General features: G+C 59.4%; 1 protein-coding gene across 4 annotated transcripts in view; it reads right to left on the bottom strand.

Annotated features, from left to right (window-relative positions):
* Positions 1 to 6,082, bottom strand: part of PAX5 (paired box 5) — a 140,962-nt gene extending 134,880 nt beyond the window's left edge. For all 4 annotated transcript variants that reach the window (XM_075739786.1, XM_075739787.1, XM_075739788.1 and 1 more), the window contains exon 1: positions 5,895 to 6,082. In XM_075739786.1, coding sequence (XP_075595901.1) covers positions 5,895 to 5,940 — 46 coding nt within the window. In that variant the 5' untranslated portion in view covers positions 5,941 to 6,082. The remainder of the gene's footprint in view (positions 1 to 5,894) is intronic.
* Positions 6,083 to 20,442: the final 14,360 nt, after the last annotated feature.

Raw genomic sequence — 20,442 nt, 5'->3', positions numbered from 1 at the left:
AGAAAAGAAAAGAAAAGAAAAGAAAAGAAAAGAAAAGAAAAGAAAAGAAAAGAAAAGAAAAGAAAAGAAAGAAGAAAAGAAAAAAAAGAAAAGAGAAAAGAAAAGAAAAGAAGAAAAGAAGAAGAGAGAGAAAGAAAGAAGAAAGAAGAAGAAAGAAAGAAAGAAAGAAAGAAAGAAAGAAAGAAAGAAAGAAAGAAAGAAAGAAAGAAAGAAAGAAAGAAAGAAAGAAAGAAAGAAAGAAAGAAAGAAAGAAAGAAAGAAAGAAAGAAAGAAAGAAAGAAAGAAAGAAAGAAAGAAAGAAAGAAAAAGAAGGAAAGGGGGGAAGCAAGCATGAAGACATGCGTTTCTTTAGGGCAAGGGATGATTCTGCCCCCGGAGCCAGTTCCCAGCCGCCGGCAGCCCGGCGCAGCCCGGGCCTGCCCAGGCCGAGAGCATCCGAGCCTGCAGCCACCGGGGGAACAAAGGCTGGGGCCGCCGCCGTCCCTCCAGCCGCGCCGGGGGACCCCTCCCCAAACCTGCCACCGCCTCGGGAAGCGGCTCCGGCGCCGAGCCCGGCTCCCTGTCCGCCCGGGGTCCCTCTCCACCGGCTGCCGCGCTCCCCGGACGGCTGCGGGAGGGCGCCGGGGGCCCCGTCGGGCCGGGGGGCTGCGGGGGCGGGGGAACACAAGGCTCTGGCCGCCGGCCCGGTACGGGCCTGGGGGAGCGGGGTCGGTGCTGTGCTCCGCTCGCCCCTCCGTGCCCCGCTCCGCAGCTCGGAGCCCCCCGCAGAGAGCGGGGACGGGGCGAGACTCGGGGGCGCTTTTGGGCGGGGGGAGGAGTCCCGGCGAAGGCAGCGGAGCCCCGGGGCAGCTGCGAGCGGGGGAGCTGGGGCGGGCGGAGGACGAGCCGGCCCGAGCGGCGGCCGGTCCCGGGGAGCCGCCCGCGGGGGTCAGGGCCGCCCCCCGCCCACCTCGGCGGCGGCCCCGGGGCTCTGCCCACGCGGGACGGGGAAGCCGCGGGGCCCGTGGCGGAGCCAGAAGGGGCCGAGCTCCCGCTCGGGACCGCCCCGGCCGCGGTGTCCCGGGCTGCGCCGCCGGCCCCGCTCCCCCCGCCGGCGGCAGCCCTCGCCGCTTCCCGTCTCGCCCCCGTCCGCCGCCGCCGCGTTCCACCGGGGCCGCCTCGCCACCCCCCCGGGGAAGCCGCGGGTCCGGAGATCGTTTGGCGACGCGTGTCCCCGGGGGCTGCCCCGCTGCGGGCGGGGGCCAGAGCGAAGGCACCGGGGCTTTGGGGGTTTTTTTCCCTTCTGTTTTGCCCCGAAATTCCTGCGGAAGTTATCGATTTTCTACGGCCGCGAATGATGGAGGGCGCCGCTGGAACCCGCCGCGGCTTCTCCTGCCCGAAGCCCGTCCTCCGTGGGGCTGCGGGTCCGAGAGCGCCGCGTCCCGCTCGCCCCCGCGGCTGGGCGGGAAGGGGTCCTCCGGCGGCGGGGGCTCCGCGTTCCCCCCGCGCCCCGTCCGCGCTTAAAGTTCTCCTTTTAAAAAATGCGGTTGGGTTCAATGAGGGGAGAGAAATAAACGCGGTTTTAAAACGCCGTGTTTTCGCGGGAGGGAAGGTCCGTTTTCACGGGGGCGGCAGAAGCGCGTTACCGGCTGCCATCCCTGCCCCGGACACCTTCCGAAACCGTGCGACGGACAGAGCGAGAGGGGAGCGGGCAAACAGCGAGCGAGGGGAAGGCGGAGAGAGGGACATTTCCAGCCCTAGCGCTGGATGGTTTATTTTGCAAACAAATTTCTTTTAGCTAAAGGGCTGCGGTGCACCAGGAAATGAGATTAGTTCTACCTTAAATTTCCTCGCAATCTCTCGCCGTAATGCAGCGTTTAACTCACCGTGAGAGAAGATGTCATTTCACATAACACTGTGCTAATGGATAAGTCTTCCCCGACCTCTCAAGCACAACAAATCTCAGGCAAGCCCATCGCGCACGACCTGTTAACCAGTTCTGCTGCCCGCTCGTCCTCTGCCGCGCTGCTCGACGCGGAGCTCGCCCAGGAACTCTGCTCTGCCTTTCTTTGGATGGTTAAAACCAAAAAAAATCTTCCCTCCAGCCCCGCTCCCTGCCCTTCGTAATTGTTTGAGGGTTTTTTGTTGTTGTCGTCGTTTTTAGTTAGCGAATATCAAAATGTTGAAATAGATCGAGAATATCGTATAGCAAACTTTTCCGTTCGTTGGAAATACCGGGCGGCTTTCTTTCCTGAGATTTGATTTAGGGGGAAAAAAATATATGTACACACACACATATATATACACACACACAGACGCAAAGACACAAACGTGCGTGCATATATATATATATATAGGTAGATATACATATACGGTTAGGCGTGTGTGAATATCTATGTGTACATTTAAACGCACATTTACATCGGCTCCGTCCCTACGGGAAAATAAACCACGGACACGCTGCCCGCAGCATCCCGCCGCCGGCTGTCCACCGGCAAAACCATCCCCGCGGCGCGGTCGCCCTTCCCGAAGGGGCACGGCAGCACCGGAGGCTGCGGACGGCCGACCCGGGCCGGGGGGGACGCGGCAGAGCAGCCCCCGCGCTCCGGGGCCGGCAGCAGCCCGGACTGCCGTTCGTCCGGAGCCCCCGAGCCCCGGGGCGGGCGGGTAGAGCCGACCCGGCGGCCCCGTCCACGATCGCGCGGGGCCCGTCGCGGCCGTGTCAGAGAAGTTGAACTAGCAGCCTACTTACTATGCATTGCTGCAAACGGGTCGTGCTTACAGTGTATTTCCATCGGAGCGGTCCGGGCCGGGGCGGCCTCGCCGAGCAGGTCTCGATTCGCCGGCAGCGCTCGGGTTTGGGGCTGGGGGAGGGGGCCCGGATAAACAGCCGGAGACCGACCCCCCAAAAAAATAACAAAACCAAAAAAAAAAAAAAAAAAGGCAAAAAAACCCCCCCAACAAATCCCACCCAAAACCAAAAAAAAAACCACCAAAAAAACGCCGAAGAGTCCCGCCCCGAGCGGGGTCGCGGTATCCGACAGCGCCGGCCGAGCGCGGCTCCCCGCGCCGCTCGCAACGTCCGGTGACTCCGTCGGGGGGGGGGGGCAAGGAGCGGCCGCCCCGCGCTGCGCCTCTGCCCCCGGCCGGTCCCCCGGGCGGCCGCCGAGCCGCGGCACTCGCCTCCCGGCTCCGAGGCGGCGCCGGGCGCGGAAGGGGCGGGCGTCTCGGTCCGGCAGTCGGGAGCCCGGCGCTCCCTCCCCGACGGCTCTTTGTGCTGTCGGCGCCGGCGGCTGCGCGGCGGCGGCCGAGGCGGGCGGCAGCGGGGGCGGGCGCCCCGTCCGCGGGGCTCGGTCCCGGGGCGGCGGCGCTCTCCGCCTGTGCCGCCCACCCGCCGCGCCGCTCGCAGCAACTCGCGGAGCCGGGCGGGGCGCGGCGGTGGGCGAGGGGAGCGGCGGGGGAAGGTGTGCGAGAGGGCGGGGAGCGGGGCGGGGGCCGGGATCGCCTCGCCTCGCCGCGGGCCCCGCGGGACCGGGGGCGCCCCGTCAGCGGCCGCCGTCCGACCTGGAGCGCCGGCGGGGCGCTCCCATCGCCGCCGCCCGCCGCGGGCCGCAGCCGCCCCCCCCACCCCACCCCACCCCCCCACCCCCCTCCCCGCCCGCCGTCGGCCACCGGGCTTTGCCGGGGCGGCGCGGCGCCTGGCTGGCTCGGGCGGTGAGCCCGGCGCGCTGCCGGCCCGCGAAGGGCGGCGGGGGTTGTGGCGGGCGGAGGGGGCGGGAGCGGGGGCGGGACGCACGGGGGCGCGCGGGGCGGGGCGGGGGGGGGGACGACGACTCCCCCGGTTACCGACGGCCGCGCGCGGGGACGCGCAGCTCGGTCGCGGGGCGCGGGAGCGCCCCGCGGCCGAGCTGCGCGCCCCAGCGCGCCCGCGGAGGAGGCGCGGCGGGCGGTGCTTCAGCACCGCACGGCTGGACAGCGGCGGAGCTGGGCGGGCGGGGCCCGGCCGTCAGTCACGGCCCCCGGCCAATGGTAAAAGTTAACTTGCCGGAGCCCCGCATTGGACGCCGGGCGGCGCCGCTGCCTATTGGCGGGCTTCGAGCCAATGGGGGAGGGGGGCGTGGTCGCACGCCCTCAACGGGCGGGGCGGGGGCGCAGCCACGCGAGACCCCGGGGGGGGGGGCGGCGCGTCCCCGGGCCGTGGGTCCCCCGACGGGGGGGGGGGAACGGAGAATCTCGCGGCCGTGGGACCCCCGACGGGTGGACGGCGCGCCCCGGGGACGTGGGTGCCCCGACGGCGCCCTGCTCCGGGAGACCGGGCGGCGGCCGAGGGCGCGGGCCGGGGTCGGTGCTTTCACCCCGCGGTGGCGCAGGGGGTTCGGGGGGTGGGGGGTGGGGGGGGTGTCCCCGGGAGGGCCGCGCTGGCGGGGCGGGAGCCGCCGCGTCCAGGGCCGACGGGTTCCCGCTCTGGCTGCCCAGACACGGGGCCTGCCCCTGGCGGCGCTGGCTCCAGGCCGGGGCTCCAGCCGTGCCGGCCGGCCGGGCTGATCCCCTCGGGACGGGCCGTGGGGGCACGGCAGAGCCCAGCCAAGTCCCCCGCCCTCGGCCTTGCTGCCCGGCTTTGCCCGCCGCCCCCCGGGCTAGTGCCCCCCCTACCCCCCGGCCCCCTCGGGGCATTGGCCGCGGCAGGGCCGGGCCGGGTCGTGTTCCCCCCTCGGCGGCGGGGGACAGGGGGCCGCTGCGACCGCGGGCGGCGGCGCGGGGAGGGCGAGCGCCGGACGAGTTTTCGTTGAACGCGAAACTCCCGGGCGCGGCCGGGCCGCCGCCGCGGGGCCGGGACTTGGCGGGGGTGGGGAGGGTGGTCCGGCCGGGGCGGGGGCGCAGCGGGGGGGCGCCGGGCCGGGCCGTGGGACGGTGAGGGCATAGCCCCGCAGCCGAGCCCCGGCCGTCGGGCCGGTCGCCCCCCCTTTCCCCCGTCGCTGGCCGGCACCTCGGCCGAGGGGGGCGCGGGGACCGTGAGGGGCCGCGCCTGCCTGCGCGGAGGGGGCAGAGCGGGCGGGCAGGGCCGGTACCCCTCCCTGCCCGGCCTTCATCCCTGCCTTCAAACCCCCCTCCTCCTCCTCCTCCTCCTCCTCCCCCGCGGGGCACTGCGCTGAAGCCCCCCCCTACACACACACACACACACACACACACACCACCCCCCCCCCGGCCCGACAACCCGCAGGGAAGCGGCGGCACCTGCCGTGCCCGGGGCCAGCGGCGGCAGAGGCCTCGGGGTGCCGCGCTGCACGCGCTGCCTGCGCTGCCCGCGCTGCCCGCCGCCGGCCGGGGCAAAGCTGCCGCTGCCGCCCAGCCCGCCGACCCGGCCCCTCCCGACCCGGCCGCCCCCGCGGCGCGGGGCGTGCGGCGCGCCGCCATGAAATGCTTTATCGATTAAACGATTATTCAGGCGATTTAACTAATAAAAGGCCCCATCGATCGCTTCGGAATTGCATTCCGCCGCCGAGCAGCGAGGTCGCCTCCGCGCCCACTCCCGCACCCGGCACCGGCCCCACGGCCACGCCGCCGCCACGCTCCCCGCGGGGACCCCGGGACGAGGCTCGCCCCGCACTCTCGCCGGTCCCCGGTGCCCGGTGCCAGTCCCCTCGCCCGCCCGGCCAAAGCGCTGGGCCCGCGGACACCCGGCCGGCCCCGGCGCCGTCGTGGGGCCGCTCTGAGGGACACGGGGGGGGGGGGGGTGTCCCGGCGGCCCCCCGCGCCGCCCCGAAGGCTCCACAGAGAGCGGACACCCCCCCCCCTCCACCCCCCCCCCCCCGTCCGCCCCGGCCTGGCCCCGCCGCACCCGACTGTGCCCCGCACTGCAGCCCACGCGTGACCGGCTGCGGAGGGCTCCCCGCGGCTCCCAGCCCGAGTCCCACCTGTGCGGCCGGCCCGGGGGGTCGCGTAGGTTTTCTCCAACTCCATCCCGGCTTTTCAGGACTTGGGGAACGGACAGAGAGAAAAGTTTCCACGTTCTGTTGTTATCGCCGTCCTTTTCCTTCTTTTTTTTTCCTTTTCTCTTTTTTCCTTTTCTTTTCTTTTCTTTTCTTCTTTTCTTTTCTTCTTTTCTTTTTCTTTTCTTTTCTTTTTTCTTTTCTTTTCTTTTTTCTTTTTTTTCCTTCTCTTTTCTCTTTTCTTCTCTTTTCTTCTCTTTTCTTCTCTTCTCTTTTCTTCTCTTTTCTCTTTTCTTTCCCTCTTTTCTCCTTTCTTCTTCTTTTTTCTTTCTTTTCTTCTTTATCTTTTTTTCTTCTTTATCTTTTTTTTTTTTCCAGAGGCTCTCGCAGGTTAGAATAATTCAACTCTTCCGCTCCCCGCCGAGCTTTTGCAGCTGATCACTGAGCTGAAACTAAACGTTTTAGGTGGAAAAAAAGCCTCTGAAGGAACCGTGAAATGATTAAGAAACTAAAGAGCTCCTCTCCATGTGAGATCATGTCCTGTTCTCTAAAACATCACAAGATGTCCCCAGACGCAGCCAAAACCCAAGAAAACTCTGACATCTGTTGTAGCAGGAATCAAAGTTTGCTCGCAACCAGCCGCTCCCCGAGCGCTCCGCCGGCTGCTGCACAACGGCGGCACCGGCACCGGCACCGGCAGCGGCAGCGGCACCTGCCCGCGCTGCCTCCGCCAGCCCCAGCCCGTCACCAACTTTTCAGCAGAACCGACTTCCCCTTCCCGGGCCGGGGGATGACGCCGCAGCCCCGGGGCCGAGCTCCACGGCGGGCCGGGCCGCCGCGGGGGCGGGACGGGGACTCGCCTGACAGTGCCGGGGGGGGCGGCGGAGAGACCTCCAGCTGCCGCATCGCCCCCTGCCCTGCCCTTCGCCCCTGGCTTGGGGACAGCCCCTAGGCCGGAGCGGAGCCCGGGGGGCCGGGGGCGACCGGCCCGGTGGCGGTGCTGGGGGGGGGGGGGGGGGGCCGGGGTGGTGTTTCCCGGCCCGGGGGCGGTCCGCTCGGGCTCCCCCGCGCCCCCCGTTTGCACGGCGGCCTCCCGCCGGTACCGAAGCGCGGCTGCAGACCCACGGCCGCGTCCTGCAGGCCTCGGCGGCGCGGGTGAGGGCGGGGAGAGGGGAGGGGGCGAATTCCCGGGGCCTCGATCGCTCCCAGGTTTATTTTTCAGCAAACGTGGCTCGGGGGCGGGGGGGGGGGGGGGGGGGGGGATAAAAAAAAGACGGCGCTCCCGTCCCGACGGACAACCGCCCGGCCAGAGGTGCTGCCCGCGCTGCTCCCCTCGCACACCGGCGCCCGCAGCCATGCGCCCACTGCCACCCGCGCACACCCACGGCCTGCGGCCTCCCACGCCGCTGCCCGGTCCCTCTCCCACGGAACCCGCCAGAGATGAAACCAGTCCTCCGGCGGGGGACGCGGGTGGGTTCTGCTCCCCTCCCCGGGCTGTCCCCGCGCCCGGACCGCCGCCCCACGGCCTCCGCCACGCGTGGCGAGGACAGCCGCGCCCTGGTGCCGAGCGGCCGCGGGCAGGGGAGAGGAGTGGGGGGCTGCAGGGAGGGGACCTCCGCTGCTTGCAGGCAGAGCGGGTCCTGCCGGCCGCGGGCAGGGATGCCCGGGGGAATGGGCTTCTGCCGCGGAGCCGCTCGCCGGGCCGGGCCGGGCCGAGCCGAGCCGAGCCGAGCCGCACCGCCGGGAAGGAGGGACATGCCCGGATTTGGGGACGCCAGGCCGGTAAAGGGGCTCCCGGCCGCCTCTCCCGGGGCAGCCCCGCGCCCCCCGCCCTCCCCGGGAGCTGACATGGACGAGACTCCGTGTCCGAAACCTTCCTTTCCCCTCCCGCCCACCCCTCCGCTTCGGGCGCCGTCGCATCCGAGGGCCGGCGGCCCAGCAGCCCCGGACGGCTCCGCAGTAGGGCCGGGGCCGTGCCCACCGGGACCCCCGGCCGCCTGGCTGTGTCCCAGCGCGGCTGGAGGGAGGCCGGCTCCTGCCTCTCGCCCTTTTGCTTCCCCTTTCACCAACGTTTCTTCGCTCTCATTTGCTTACACAAAAATAGCCGGCGGCCAGAGCCCGCTTTCCGCCGGCTCGCCCCGACATGCGACCCGCTGTGTGAACAGCCGCTCCGGCATGGCCCCGGGGAGGGGCGGCCCCAAACGAAGAGCAAACCCCCGTCCCTCCAGACGCCCTCTTCGCCTCTCCCGGCCACGCCGGCCCACGGCCCCGGCAGCAGCCAGGAGCCCCCGAGCGCTTCTCTGACCTCACGCAGAGAAATGAACGAAAAACAGTTTATTGTCCTAAAAACAGGCCGCGGAGCCGCCCGCTCGCCCTGGCCCGAGGCGGAACGCGGGGAGGTGGCGGAGGGGCCGCAGCGGGGGGGGGCGGCACGGCCCCGCACATGTGCCAGAGCGCGGCGGGGTGCGCAGCGCTGCGGGATGTGCCCGGGGGCCGCCGCCCGCCCCGCACCGCCACGGCCGTGCCCGGCCCGCAGGCGGGCCCCTTGCCCTCGGGGGCCGCGGCATCCCGGGGCCGTGCGGGGCCTGGCCCCGCGGCCGCTCCGCCGGCTGCTCCGCCACCGCTCGGCACGGCACCCCGGCTGCCGGCACCCCGGCGCCGCTCGGGCATCCCCGCAAGCGCGGTAACGAAAATAGCGCAGAGGCTGCGCCCCCGGCTCCCTGCCCGCTGCGGGGGAGCGCGGCGGCTCTGGGGTGCGGCGCTTGGGCTGAGCCCCGCATTGCCTCTCCGCTCCGTGCCCCCCCCCCGGACCCCCGCGCAGCGCCCCCAGCCCCATCCTGCGCCCCCCGCTGCGCCGCGACCCGGGGTGGGATTTAAGGCCGGGAGTGGGAAACCCGAGCCCCGCGGACGCCCAGGAACAGTCCCCGCTGTTCCCGCACAAGGACAACTCTTCCGGCGGCAGCGGGGCAGGAGGCGGCCCGGAAGGACCCGCGGGCGGGCGGCCGCTCCGCGCAGGGGTCCGTGGGCAACGCCTGCGGCTGCTCCCGCTGAAGCCCCCGGGAAAGGGACGATCGGGAGCCAGCGCACCGCAGAGCCGCAGCCGGACTGCTGCGCTTTCTGTACGTGAAGGGAAGAACGGTGGCGCAACAGAAATCTGGTTTTGGACTTTTCCAAGGACAGTCGTTGTTGCCTGCCCTCTCTCAAGTGATGAGAAGGTCATAGAGCAGTCCTAACCTTGTGTCCTTTCATCTTTGATAGCCCCCACCCCCACAAGGCTTACACACATACTGCAAACCCAGGCATTGCTCAAGGCTCGGCGTAACATCGCAGCCAAAACACCTCGGTCCTCCAGAGCGAAATACTTGCATCGCCCTGGCTCGCCAGGTACCAGCCTGCTCCGATCCTTGGACAGCCTCCCTTTCCTGAGGCGTGGTTAATCCTGATTTTGGGGAAAGTGGAGGGGCGGAGGGTGCACAGAGCATCCAAAGCCCAGTACCACCTTTAAAGTTATTTGCGTTTTCTCACATTTCTGTAAAACATACCGACACCAAATGTGGAAGAGGGGGAGCGCTGCTGCAAATGATGATCTGCCCCTCAGCCTAGGCAGGATTAGAGGGTGGGACGTTTACTGTTTTAGAAATAGCTGCTGCTTCTCTGCAGTGCCATAGTCTCGTTTTCCTCCGATGTCTGTCATTTTAAATTCAAAATATGGAAGATCTAGTGGTGATCATGGCCCAGTATGTTCCCAGAGATAAAACGGAACTCTGAGGTGAGTAGGCTAATTAGACTGAAGTAATTTAAAGGGTGTTGGATGGGCAGTCCTGTCAGGTTGAGAGGACTTTGGTAGCATAATCCAATACCCTCAGTGATCTTCAGAGAGCTGTCCAAGGGAAGCCTTCAGGACATGAGGCTTGAAAGAGGAGAGCATGGAGAAGAGGGGAGAAGAGGCATCCCGTCAGCAGCGGCGTTTTCTTGGGTGGTCCACGCAGAAGAGGTGCTCTGTGTCCCCCCCCCCCGCCCCCCATGAGATTGATGGGGAGACATGTCAACAATCTTGTCAGGGCTCCATTTCCAAGCCTGGTCAGTCCAGCGAGGGCGCAGAGCCGAGGCGGTGCAGCTGACAAAACCAGTGGGTTTTATTTTCAAGAGCGTGAGAGGAGGGCAGGAAATGCTGAGAGACTTCTCTTTTTCAGTCAATACACATTATTACTTTTGCTCTCCCCTCACCTACCACTAACTGGTGTCTCAGAAGTGCTGCCGGTTGTAGCGGGCAGCGAGCAGCGCACCGGGGGTCCTTGTCGGGTGTACTCAGCAGAGAGAGCCGCTGCCGTCCTGCAGCGGGGAGCAGCACAGCGGAGTGAAATGCTTCTCTGAAAGAGCTGCCCACAGCTTCGCTGGCCCGCACCTTGAGGGCTGCTCCTCGCCACCCCTTTCTGTGCCTCCAGGGCCCTTTTTCTCCAGTCCACAACCATACAGGGACCAGGGCCTGTGTTTTCAGAGGTAAATTGGTGTCAAACCAGAAGACCAACCTACTTTCTCAAAGCAATGAATAGCGTAAACCTGTTTCATCAGTCTAGCGTGGAAGGGCTCAGGGCCACAGTGAATGCTTCAGTCCCCTCTCTCAGTCACTTTCACTGATCTCGAGTGTGGTTATTTTGATAGTTAAAAAGACATGGTTTTAAAAGTCAACTTTGCAGAACTTTCTGCCTGGTGATACGCTTACATGCACAGCTGAAAACGAGCCAGCATCCGAGAGAGGCTAAGCCACACCAGATGCTGGCTTCTACCTCTTCCTGAGAGCTCTGTGAGAAACCCCACCATATCCTCTGAGATTACTGCAGTGACGTGGTAGAGCGAGGGCCTGGCCTCCTGGGAGCACAGCACGGCTGGACTGCAGAGCTCAGGCTTCCCTGGCCCCTGCACGACAGCTCCTCGTTCAAACCCAGCGGAAGAGTGTGACGCAAGGCGCCATGAGCAGCAGAGCTGACGTCCCCCAGCCCGTGAGGCCTCCCGGCAGGCAAAGTGCTTCAGATGCAGTGGCAGAGGCAGGATGAGTGCTGCTTTTGGGACCAGAGTGAAGAGGAAAGAGATGCCTGAGGGCTGTGGTGTCTGGGCGTGCAGAGCAGCCCCCGCCTTGCCAGGGGAGCTGCAGCCTGGCCAGGGGAAGGTGGGAGAAGGGGAAGGTGGGAGAAGGGGAAGGTGGGAGAAAGGGAAGGTTGCTGAGCCCTTTGCCACACAGGAGACCTAGGGAGGTGCAGTGGCATGCCTGGGGGCTGCACCAGTCTGGGCAGAGCACAGAGCAGGTATCAAGTCTTTGCAGCTGTACGTCAGGGGCCTCATGAAAAAGCACCCTCGAAGTCCACCCTTCGCCACCCAGCTTGGACTTTAACAGCGCCCTGGGCACCTGGCAAACGAGATGCCCTGAGGGGCAGGTTGCAGCCTAACTTCTGCCTTAAGCAGAAGGGAGAAGCTTGCCGCAGGGCTGCCGCTTTGCTTGAAAGAACAGCTTTCTCAGTTATAAGCCCTGTGTCCCTCTCTCTGAATGCATCCTCCCATGGATATTGTGAAAAGAGAGGCCCATTTTGGCTATGCTGGAAAGTAAACAAACCAAGAATGAGGATTTTTTGATGGGAGCTCTAGCTGGAAAGTGATCGACTCTACTACAGAATGCTTGCTTTTCCAGTCTCTCTTGAGAAAGCCAAGAACAAAAATTTCAACCCAAGTTCATTCTGTGCTGTAACTTTTGTGTTTGCTGCTATTAAAATGTTGAAAAAGGTCAAACTGATTCCTTTGCTTTGAGAATTGCTGGGAGAGGAGGTAGATTGGAAGACAGGAAGTTAAATCACTGAATAGTCTGCTTCCAATAATTGCCAGAGAACAGGAAAATACAGTTGATTAAGTGAGTCCTTTGCTGGACATAAAAGTGTCCGGAAAATGCAAGGAGAAGATGGGAGGTTAAGAAATCTAAGGCTTTCTCAAGGCTCAAAAGGAGACATACCCACGGTATTAACTGTTATCTTTCCTAGATTAGGTTTCATGTTAATAACCAGATTCTACCCTATTGACTGGAAAAAAAAGGTGGTGGGTCACAGCCTCCAAACACGTAATTCACTCTAGTCAAATAAGTGTCCAAGACCAGAAATTGGGCAGCATTGAGAGTCCACCTCTGTCCAGAATCTCTCTAGATCAGGTGTCTAAACCTGCAGGAACACAGTACAATATCCTCCTGCTCCTCCTAGGCTAACTGGTTGATAGTTTAAATAAGTACATCTCTCAGTCAACATGCTGCCATGCACATAAGTAGATGCTGCTGTAAAGCCCAGCTGCAAAAGGATTTTTCATCTTAACATATTTTGCTTCTAACCAGCCTGAGAGATTTCAGATTTTCCCCAGAATATTTATTGGATCAATGTGTTGGGTTTGCATGGCAAGGTTTTTGTATCGGGGGGGGCTACAGGGGTGGCTTCTGTGAGAAGCTGCCAGAAGCTTCCCCTGTGTCTGACAGAGCCAATGCCAGCCGGCTACAAGACGGACCCGCCGCTGGCCAAGGCCAAGCCAATCAGCGCCGCTGGGATAACATAGTTAAGAAAGAGAAAAACAGTTAGAGAGAGCTTTTGCAGCCAGAGAGAGGAGTGAGAAGATGTGAGAAACTCTGCAGACACCCAGGTCAGTGCAGAAGGAGGGGGAGGAGGTGCTCCAGGCGCCGGAGCAGAGATCCCCCTGCAGCCCGTGGTGAAGACCATGGTGAAGCAGGCTGTTCCCCTGCAGCCCATGGAGGGAGGATGAGGGGGTGTAGAGATTCCACCTGCAGCCCGTGGAGGACCCCAGGCCGGAGCAGGTGTAGACACCTGAAGGAGGCTGTGACCCCGTGGGAAGCCCGCGCTGGAGCAAGCTCCTGGCAGGACCTGTGGATCCATGGAGAGAGGAGCCCACGCCGGAGCAGGTTTGCTGGCAGGACTTGTGACCCCGTGGGGGACCCACGCTGGAGCAGTCTGCTCCTGAAGGTCTGCACCCCATGGAAGAGACCCACACTGGAGCCGTTCGTGAAGAACTGCAGCCCATGGGAGAGACCCACGTTGGAGAAGTTGGTGAAGGACTGTCTCCTGTGAGAGACACTCCATGCTGGAGCAGGGGAACGATGAGAGGAGTCCTCCCCCTGAGGATGAAGAAGCGGCAGAAACACCGCGTGATGAACTGACCGTAACCCCCACTCCCCGTCCCCCTGTGCCGCTGAGGGGGGCGGAGGTTGAAGCCGGGAGTGAAGTTGAGCCCGGGGAGATGGGAGGGGTGGGGGGAGGTGTTTTAAGATTTGGTTTTATTTCTCATTCCTCTACTCTGTTTTGCTTAGTAATAAATTAGATGAATTCCCTCTCTCAGTTCAGTCTGTTTTGCTTGTGACAATAATTCGTGAGTGATCTCTCCCTGTCCTTATCTCGACCCACAAGCTTTTCGTTCTACTTTTTCTCCCCTGTTTGGTGAACAAGGGGAGTGATAGAGCGGCTCTGGTGGGCACCTGGCCCTCAGACAGGGTCAACCCACCACAATCAATCATAGCACGTGCTTTAGGTAGGTGTTTTAACTGCCACCTTTTGATGGCTTGCGAAAAGGTTCCCTTGCATAGTTTTAGGAACCATGCCAGTACATGCAAGAACATTTGAGTACGTATTTTATCATACTAATCACCAGAGCCTTTGTGCAGTAAGGTCTATATATTCACAGCAGATATTCATAAGAGCAGTGCACTAGTGTGGATGAAAATGTACATTTTCAAGCCCCAGGCCATGCTGTTATAACCCAGGAAGTTTTTCAATCACAGCAGCCCTGGTAAAATCCACGTTAGGCACATGAGCTCGGGAGGGTTTGGGCAGTGCAGGGTGGGATGCACATCCTGGGTGTGCTGGACTCATCTCTTGGACTGCTGAGTAGGACCCAGGGCAAGCAAAGGACTTGCCCACAGCAATTTGCCAGATTTTCACATCTGCGGAGCACCACTGGGACGGACCTGGATATTCTCCCTCTTACTGTGGACAAGAAGATGTCTTTTTGACAGGAGAGACTGAAGCTCTGTAGTTGTTTTGGTGGGTTTTTTAATCTCTTTTCATATGCGCACTCAAAACCACTTCCCAAGGTCCCTGCATGGCAGAGTAAGTTTGCTCGCCGTAGCTGTGCCTTCACACAGCACAGTTGCCTGTCATGGCCACGCAGGTCCAGGAACCAGCTGCAGCCAAAAAGGCAGGTCCTGCCCCTTCTGTCTCCCTCTCCTCTGCCACTGTAGCCATCTCTGGGGAGCTGGACTGTCAGAAGACAAATCATTTACATCATAACATCATAACATCCCAGAGCAGCTGTACCTTGCAGTAACTCCCTTAACTGGCCCATGCTGCACTGCACGGGCATTGCTGGAAGGGAAAATGCGGGGGCACAGGGCTAGGGAAGGGGTCTGGGGAAGGTGGTGCTGGGTTATCTGTTGGCAGCGACGTGTCATGCAGCGCTGCAGCGGAGCAGCTCGCAGGGGCAGCCTGGGGCTTTCCCCCGCAGCACACCTGCAGCCAGGCTCGCTCGGACGCCAGGAAGGAGCAAATGACACCGGCTGGGCCCACGTGGAGATTGTACATTCTGGCTGTGATGCTCAAAAAAGGTAATTACTTCTCTCGCCAGCTCTGCTCTCTTTGTTGTTTTGCTGCTCAGGGTTTCCATCACCACGTCCTTCCAGGATCCAGCTGGAATGGCCTCTGACAAACTGGAAATGCCCGTACCGTGGCAGCGGGACAGGCGCTGTGAACTGCACCACCGTCGAGGTGACTCCTCGATGGCTGGCCAGCACACGGTTCGGTCAGCCAAGTGCCAGCCTGCCAACCTCTCTGTCACTGCAACGCTATCTCTGCTCACCACAGATGTTTTTTCCAGCGACCATTTATTTTGTTTTGCCTTCTGCCAGGATACTCAGCGGCCGGGCAGCCACCGCCTCCTCCCTCACCCTCTGGGCTGCACTGCTGTACGGCACCGCGCTCTGTGCTACTGCTCTAACAGCACACTGAGAAAAAAGTCCGTTGCCCAACGAGGAAAAAAGATAAAAACAAAAAAGGAAAGTTTCAGCACATTTGCTATCTGTACTTTGTCAGTTATTTTACTTAAAAAGGTCGGGAAGGTTTCTTGCTTTTTCATTTCAAGAATCAGCTCCTCCCCTTTTGCATTTCTCTCACCTGCACCCAAGCCATTAGCCTCATAGTAACTTACGCATGGGCACAAACAAAACAAAGCACTTCTTTCCCCTGAAAGTCCTCCCGGGCAAGTGTTTCAAACCACCTGGCTTTGAAAAACACTCGCAGAGGCAGAAGCAGCCTCCAGCTGCGGGTCCTGTGCAGTGTGAGCAAACCCTGCTCGGCCCCCGGGATCGCGCACCCTTTCACCTCTGAAGTTTGCAAAGCTGGTGCTTCCCCTCTCCCACAGCACGGAAAGTCGCTGCTCCCGAATGCCGCGCACGCTGACGTGCGAGCTCAGGGGGAATCCATCCCACGGAGGGGCTGTGAAAGGACGCTCCGTGCAGGACGTAACTCGTGCTGGTTCAGCCACGTACAGCGACAGGTCAAGGGTGTTTTCAGTCCTCGCGTTCCTTTGAGAATAATTACCGCATGAGATGATTGGGGTTTTTTTTCCTCTCCTTAGGTATTTTTGGTGCAATTTCTTTTTCTTTATTTGCATTCACTCTTATTCTGCAGAGCAAGGGCTGTGTTTAGAGCAGATGACAGAGTTCTGCTCTTTATCATCACATGGCGAATTGTAGTTAACTGGAGACTTTAAGAACAATACAGAAATCTATTTCATTAACTCCAGATACTGCTTACCTCCAATTATACAGCTGTATGAAAATTACTAAGTGTGAAATACAAAAAAGGTTGTCTTGTAATTGAAACCTTTTTTTTTTTGGTTAAATTTTGAAATCAATAAGAAGAAAATTAAAAAAGAGCGGTTTGATAACACGCTGTTTGCTCAATATATAGCTATAACCACCATGAAAAGCCATTTACCTTGTGATACATTCTGCAGGAAGGAAAACTGAAAAATTTCCTTGCTTGCTTTAAAATACAATATTTGAGTTAAGCACAAGATGAGGCAATACACGTGAGCAGAACTACAGGATGCGTCACCAAAAGGACAAAACTCCAGAGAGTGCAGCTGGTGCGCAGGGCTCCTCCATCATCTCACTAGCAAAAAATCACCGTGCAAAAAGGCTTCACCATCACGCTTACACAGCAGACCCTGGCCACAGGCCTGGCGATGCACGGCGCCAAGGCTGCCTTGATGTAAGCTGGGGAAGAGCCGCCTGCCTAGGGGTCAAGGGACCGGGGCCCCGGCAGTGGGCAGGCGCCGTCCAGTGTCCCCGGAGGCAGCCGCACGACGCTCCCTGCGGAGCACTGCGCAATTGCCTACTCAGCAGCCCAAATGGGAAGAAAAGGCTCATTTCGCACTAAAACCTAACCTCTCTCTTTTCTTATATTGGAGATCCCAGCAGGATTTTTGGTGGAGCTGTGGCTTCAGGGATGACACGGTGTCCGACGAGTGCCCAGCGCTGCCCAGGCACGTGGGTCCGGGCGACGACCCTCCTGCTCGCACGGGATGTGCTCCTGTCAGCGAGGCTCGTGGCAGCCTCCAGCACAAGGGAGATTGCGAAGATGAACCCTGGTATCTAGTGTCACTAAAGCGGAACAAAACATTCTTTAGGGGAATTTCCTCACTGCTTTTACAGCTCTGCTCTGATATGTAGTTTGCTCATTAATGCTGCTATTTTAGTTTTGTCTCTATTTCTTGCCCTGTAGGACATGCATTACTTTGAGTATAGCAACCGATTTCAGGGGAGTTTTTCAGAAGTTTTGCAGCAAGGCACATGGGACATGGTTAACCCCTTGTTTCCTGAGGGCACGGTGCCAGCGACCCAGCTGGGAGACTTCTCTGGAAACTCGAGGTGTGACAAAGGTCTTGCTCTGTGACAGGGCTGCCTTTCTCCCTTCCCCTCCCCAGCTTTAAGAGTCAGAGACCATCCTGGCCCAGAGTCCAACCTCGCCCATGGCACAAGGCTGGAACTTGTCACCACCGTGACGGAAGATGCCACCAGCTCTTCTTCTGGCTGTGATGATGTGTAGGAGGGTTGTAAACCCAGCTGGGTTTATGCTCTGCAGCTTGGCCTGGGTGATCAGCAGGTCATTCCCCATCTTTCCGTCCTGCTGTCTGGCCCAGCAGAGAGGACAACTGAGGTACGCCAGCGGCACGCTTTAAAGGAAGGTCTCTCCGAGCCCGAGAAGGGAAGTATACTGGCACTTCCAGTGCCAGTGAGGGAAATCTACAGGGAGAAGAAAGGACTCTGAAAAACAGGAAGGCTCTGGCATGGAAAATAGAGGTTGTATGTGTCCCTAGGCTGGATGGGCATCTGGGTTGGAGGGCAGGGCTCACCGTGTCCTAAGATATGCCAGATCTGCGTGAACAGGGCAAAAAGACCCTGGCGTGATGAGCAAGACAAAGATCTGTGGAAACTCTACACTGCTGTCATCTCACTCTTTTGTTTCAAATTCTGATGTACTTTTTGCTGTACCACAGGCAAAACCACAGGGTTGTCCGTACCACCTTATCCACAGCAGTGGCACTTGTGCACAGAAAACGTTTCAGTGACTACCACAACTAGAGACTTCAGCAGAGAGCACAAGCATGTCAAAGGATACGGTGAGTCCAGCCCGTCCACGCCTGTCCTCTTCACCGCTCAGCCGGGAGTTGGTACTCCCAGCATCACTGGGAGGAGAAGACATGTCGCCCACCCCAACCATTCTCATTGCCTCACCAGCAAGGAAATTACATGCTCCAGACTGACAGAATATGAGCAGAACAGCTCCACCCACCCCAAACCTGCACTCACTAACTAGCAAATATCATTTCTACCACAGGAACTACAAGTCTGGACCACAGCCTGGCTTCCCAGAACACCAGCAGCAATACAAGCTTCACCACTAAAAACAACTTACATACATGCTCCTTTTCCTACACACTCAGTTTTTTGGGGTTTTTGGGTTTTTTTAATACCACTTGTGGGGTTCCTCCATCATATCCACCTGTTATTAGGAAGCAGTCATGGTGAGACAGCAGACCTGAAATGCATGTCCTGTATGGGTAAGCCACCTGGATCTCATACTAATTAATTATATCAACATAGTAAATCCTACCTTGCAGCCGGATCAAATTCAGTCTAACAACTTCATTTGCTCTAGTTCAATACCGGCATTTTAAAATATGAAGGTCTAACTGCACTCTACAGTCTTTAATCCAACCTTCAGAACATGGGCCTGAAATTTTAAAACCACACAGAAGGGCTTTTCTACTTGCTGTATTTGCTATCTGAATATTGCAAATTATTTTAAAAACAGAGTTGTACATGTATATCAAATATCATTTGAAGTAATGAGTGTATTTTTCTAATCTTCCCAATGCCAACCTAACGACCCATTTCCAATATCATGCATAATAATTAATTTGTTTTCTGTATAGTAATAAGATTAACAACTTCACATTTACATGGGGTACTGAGTTATGTTCAAATAAAGTAAGTTCTAATGAGAAAAACTGGAAGTGGCAGCAAATCAATGTTCCACTCAGCAATCCAGGTTTATGTGTGTTTGTCTATTTTTCCTGCATGTATTTTTGTCAAGATTCCACTGTAAACAAGATAATTTCTTTCATGTTGGGTTAGTGTTGGTAAATATGTTTAATGAACAACAAATACATTGTAAACATTGAAATAAATCTAAATACTGCAGAAAACGGTCTGGAAACTATAGGGTGCTTCAGCAGATACAGTATACTAAATATGAGGCCACACTGCATGAACTCACCGCACAGAGAAAGCTGACATCAGGCACAGCTTGATCTCAAAATAATTCTTAAATGCTTTGTTTTAAAAGACCCACTCATATAACATGCATATATCAAAGAAGCTTCTTTGTATCAATAGGGCTGGAAAATTTACCTTTTTCAAGTAAAATATTGAAACACTAGCAGAAATCAATGATTTATAACTGAGACAAAGGTTAGGGAGGTTTCTAGTTCTTCCTAGGAATCGATATTCATAGAAGAGACAGTGCTAAAACACACTGCAGGGACTGTCTGAACCTAAACCTCCAGGATTTACCCTAACAGTCCTTTTTCCAGGACTCCCACTCAGGCCTATGCCTCTCAGAGCACAACAAGGCGACCAACGTACTTCTGCCAAACACGTGGATGAGTAATTTTACTTGAGCTTTTATGCCGTAACACTTAGAGCGCCCATCTGCCTTCCAACTAAGAGGGAGCTTGATCCCAAAGGAGCAGCAGGTCTCCATCACGTTTCGCAGTCTAGGGAGCCGTGCACTGCCTGTCACAATATGGGCCAGGAGGTACCTGTGAATCACTTGAACACACACGGAGCCCTCTATTACTAGGAAAAGCCCCGAGATCTTCCTGAGGAAGGATGCTCACGGAGAGCAAAGACACTTTATTCGATGCCACCCCAGCAGGGCACGTTTCCACACCGCCACCACAGAGATAATGGCCAGCACCGTGTGGTCCCAGGCTGCCACTCAGAAAGGGGAGCCGGCGGGGCGGGGGGGTCCTGATCAGGAAGTTTCTCTGATTCTATCTCCACCGGACTGCAGTGGAAGGAATTTTCCCAGCCAGTGTCAGGGATTTCGTCCCTTACACTTTAGATCCTGCGTGATCCACACGTGCACCCCTCTCCCCTCCCTGCTTTCATCCCCGATTTGCAGCATCTCCTCCCTCCCGCACCCTGAACGTGGCTGTACTGCCGTCCCAGAGGCGGGCGACTCGCGCCGGGCGCAGGAGAGCCCCTGCCCAGAGACAGACCAGGGGTCTGCCTGGGAAGCCGGGGACACTTGATGTGGCTGCAGCTGAAACGGTGGGAGAAGAACAGGGAGGGCTGACGCCCGCGGGCGTCATGTGCCACCCAGCCACCCAGACCCGGTGAATCCCCGGGTCCTGCACGCGAGGGACTGAATCCACCATCGTGTGCTCGATCAGCACAAACTGCATTTTCCTCCTCCCTGGGAACGTCCCTGTGGCTGCAGGGCTGTGCAGGTCCCCACGCCCAGGCAGGTCTGTCCCCTGCGCTGACAGCGGGACGATGGCCCTGCAGCTCCCGTGCTGCAGACACCCACCTTTTCCTTCTATTATTCCTGGGGCCGCATTGATATACGATGAACGCATTTCCATCAAAGCTCTCCACGCACTAACCCCTGGACGAGATACAGGTCTAGTGAATGGTCCCAGACCCGGGGAGGTCTCTGCCCGCCTGGCGCCCAGCACATGGGGGGCAGAGGTGGGAGCTCCCTCCCCTGTCTCCCACAGCTCAGCTCTCACGAACGCCGGCAGCTGCATGGGTGTTGTGGGGAATCTGCGAGGAACATAACAGCAAAGCAGACCAAGGCCACTTGCTACCAGAAATGTCTCCTGGCCTTGCTGTATGGGTAAGCAAGGTAACAGGATATGAGCAACTGGG

The sequence above is a fragment of the Balearica regulorum genome, chromosome Z (assembly GCF_011004875.1).
Source record: "Balearica regulorum gibbericeps isolate bBalReg1 chromosome Z, bBalReg1.pri, whole genome shotgun sequence".
Classification (NCBI taxonomy): Eukaryota; Metazoa; Chordata; class Aves; order Gruiformes; family Gruidae; genus Balearica; species Balearica regulorum.
The sequence above is the reverse complement of the archived record's forward strand: the minus strand, read 5'-3'. Positions and strand labels throughout refer to the sequence as shown.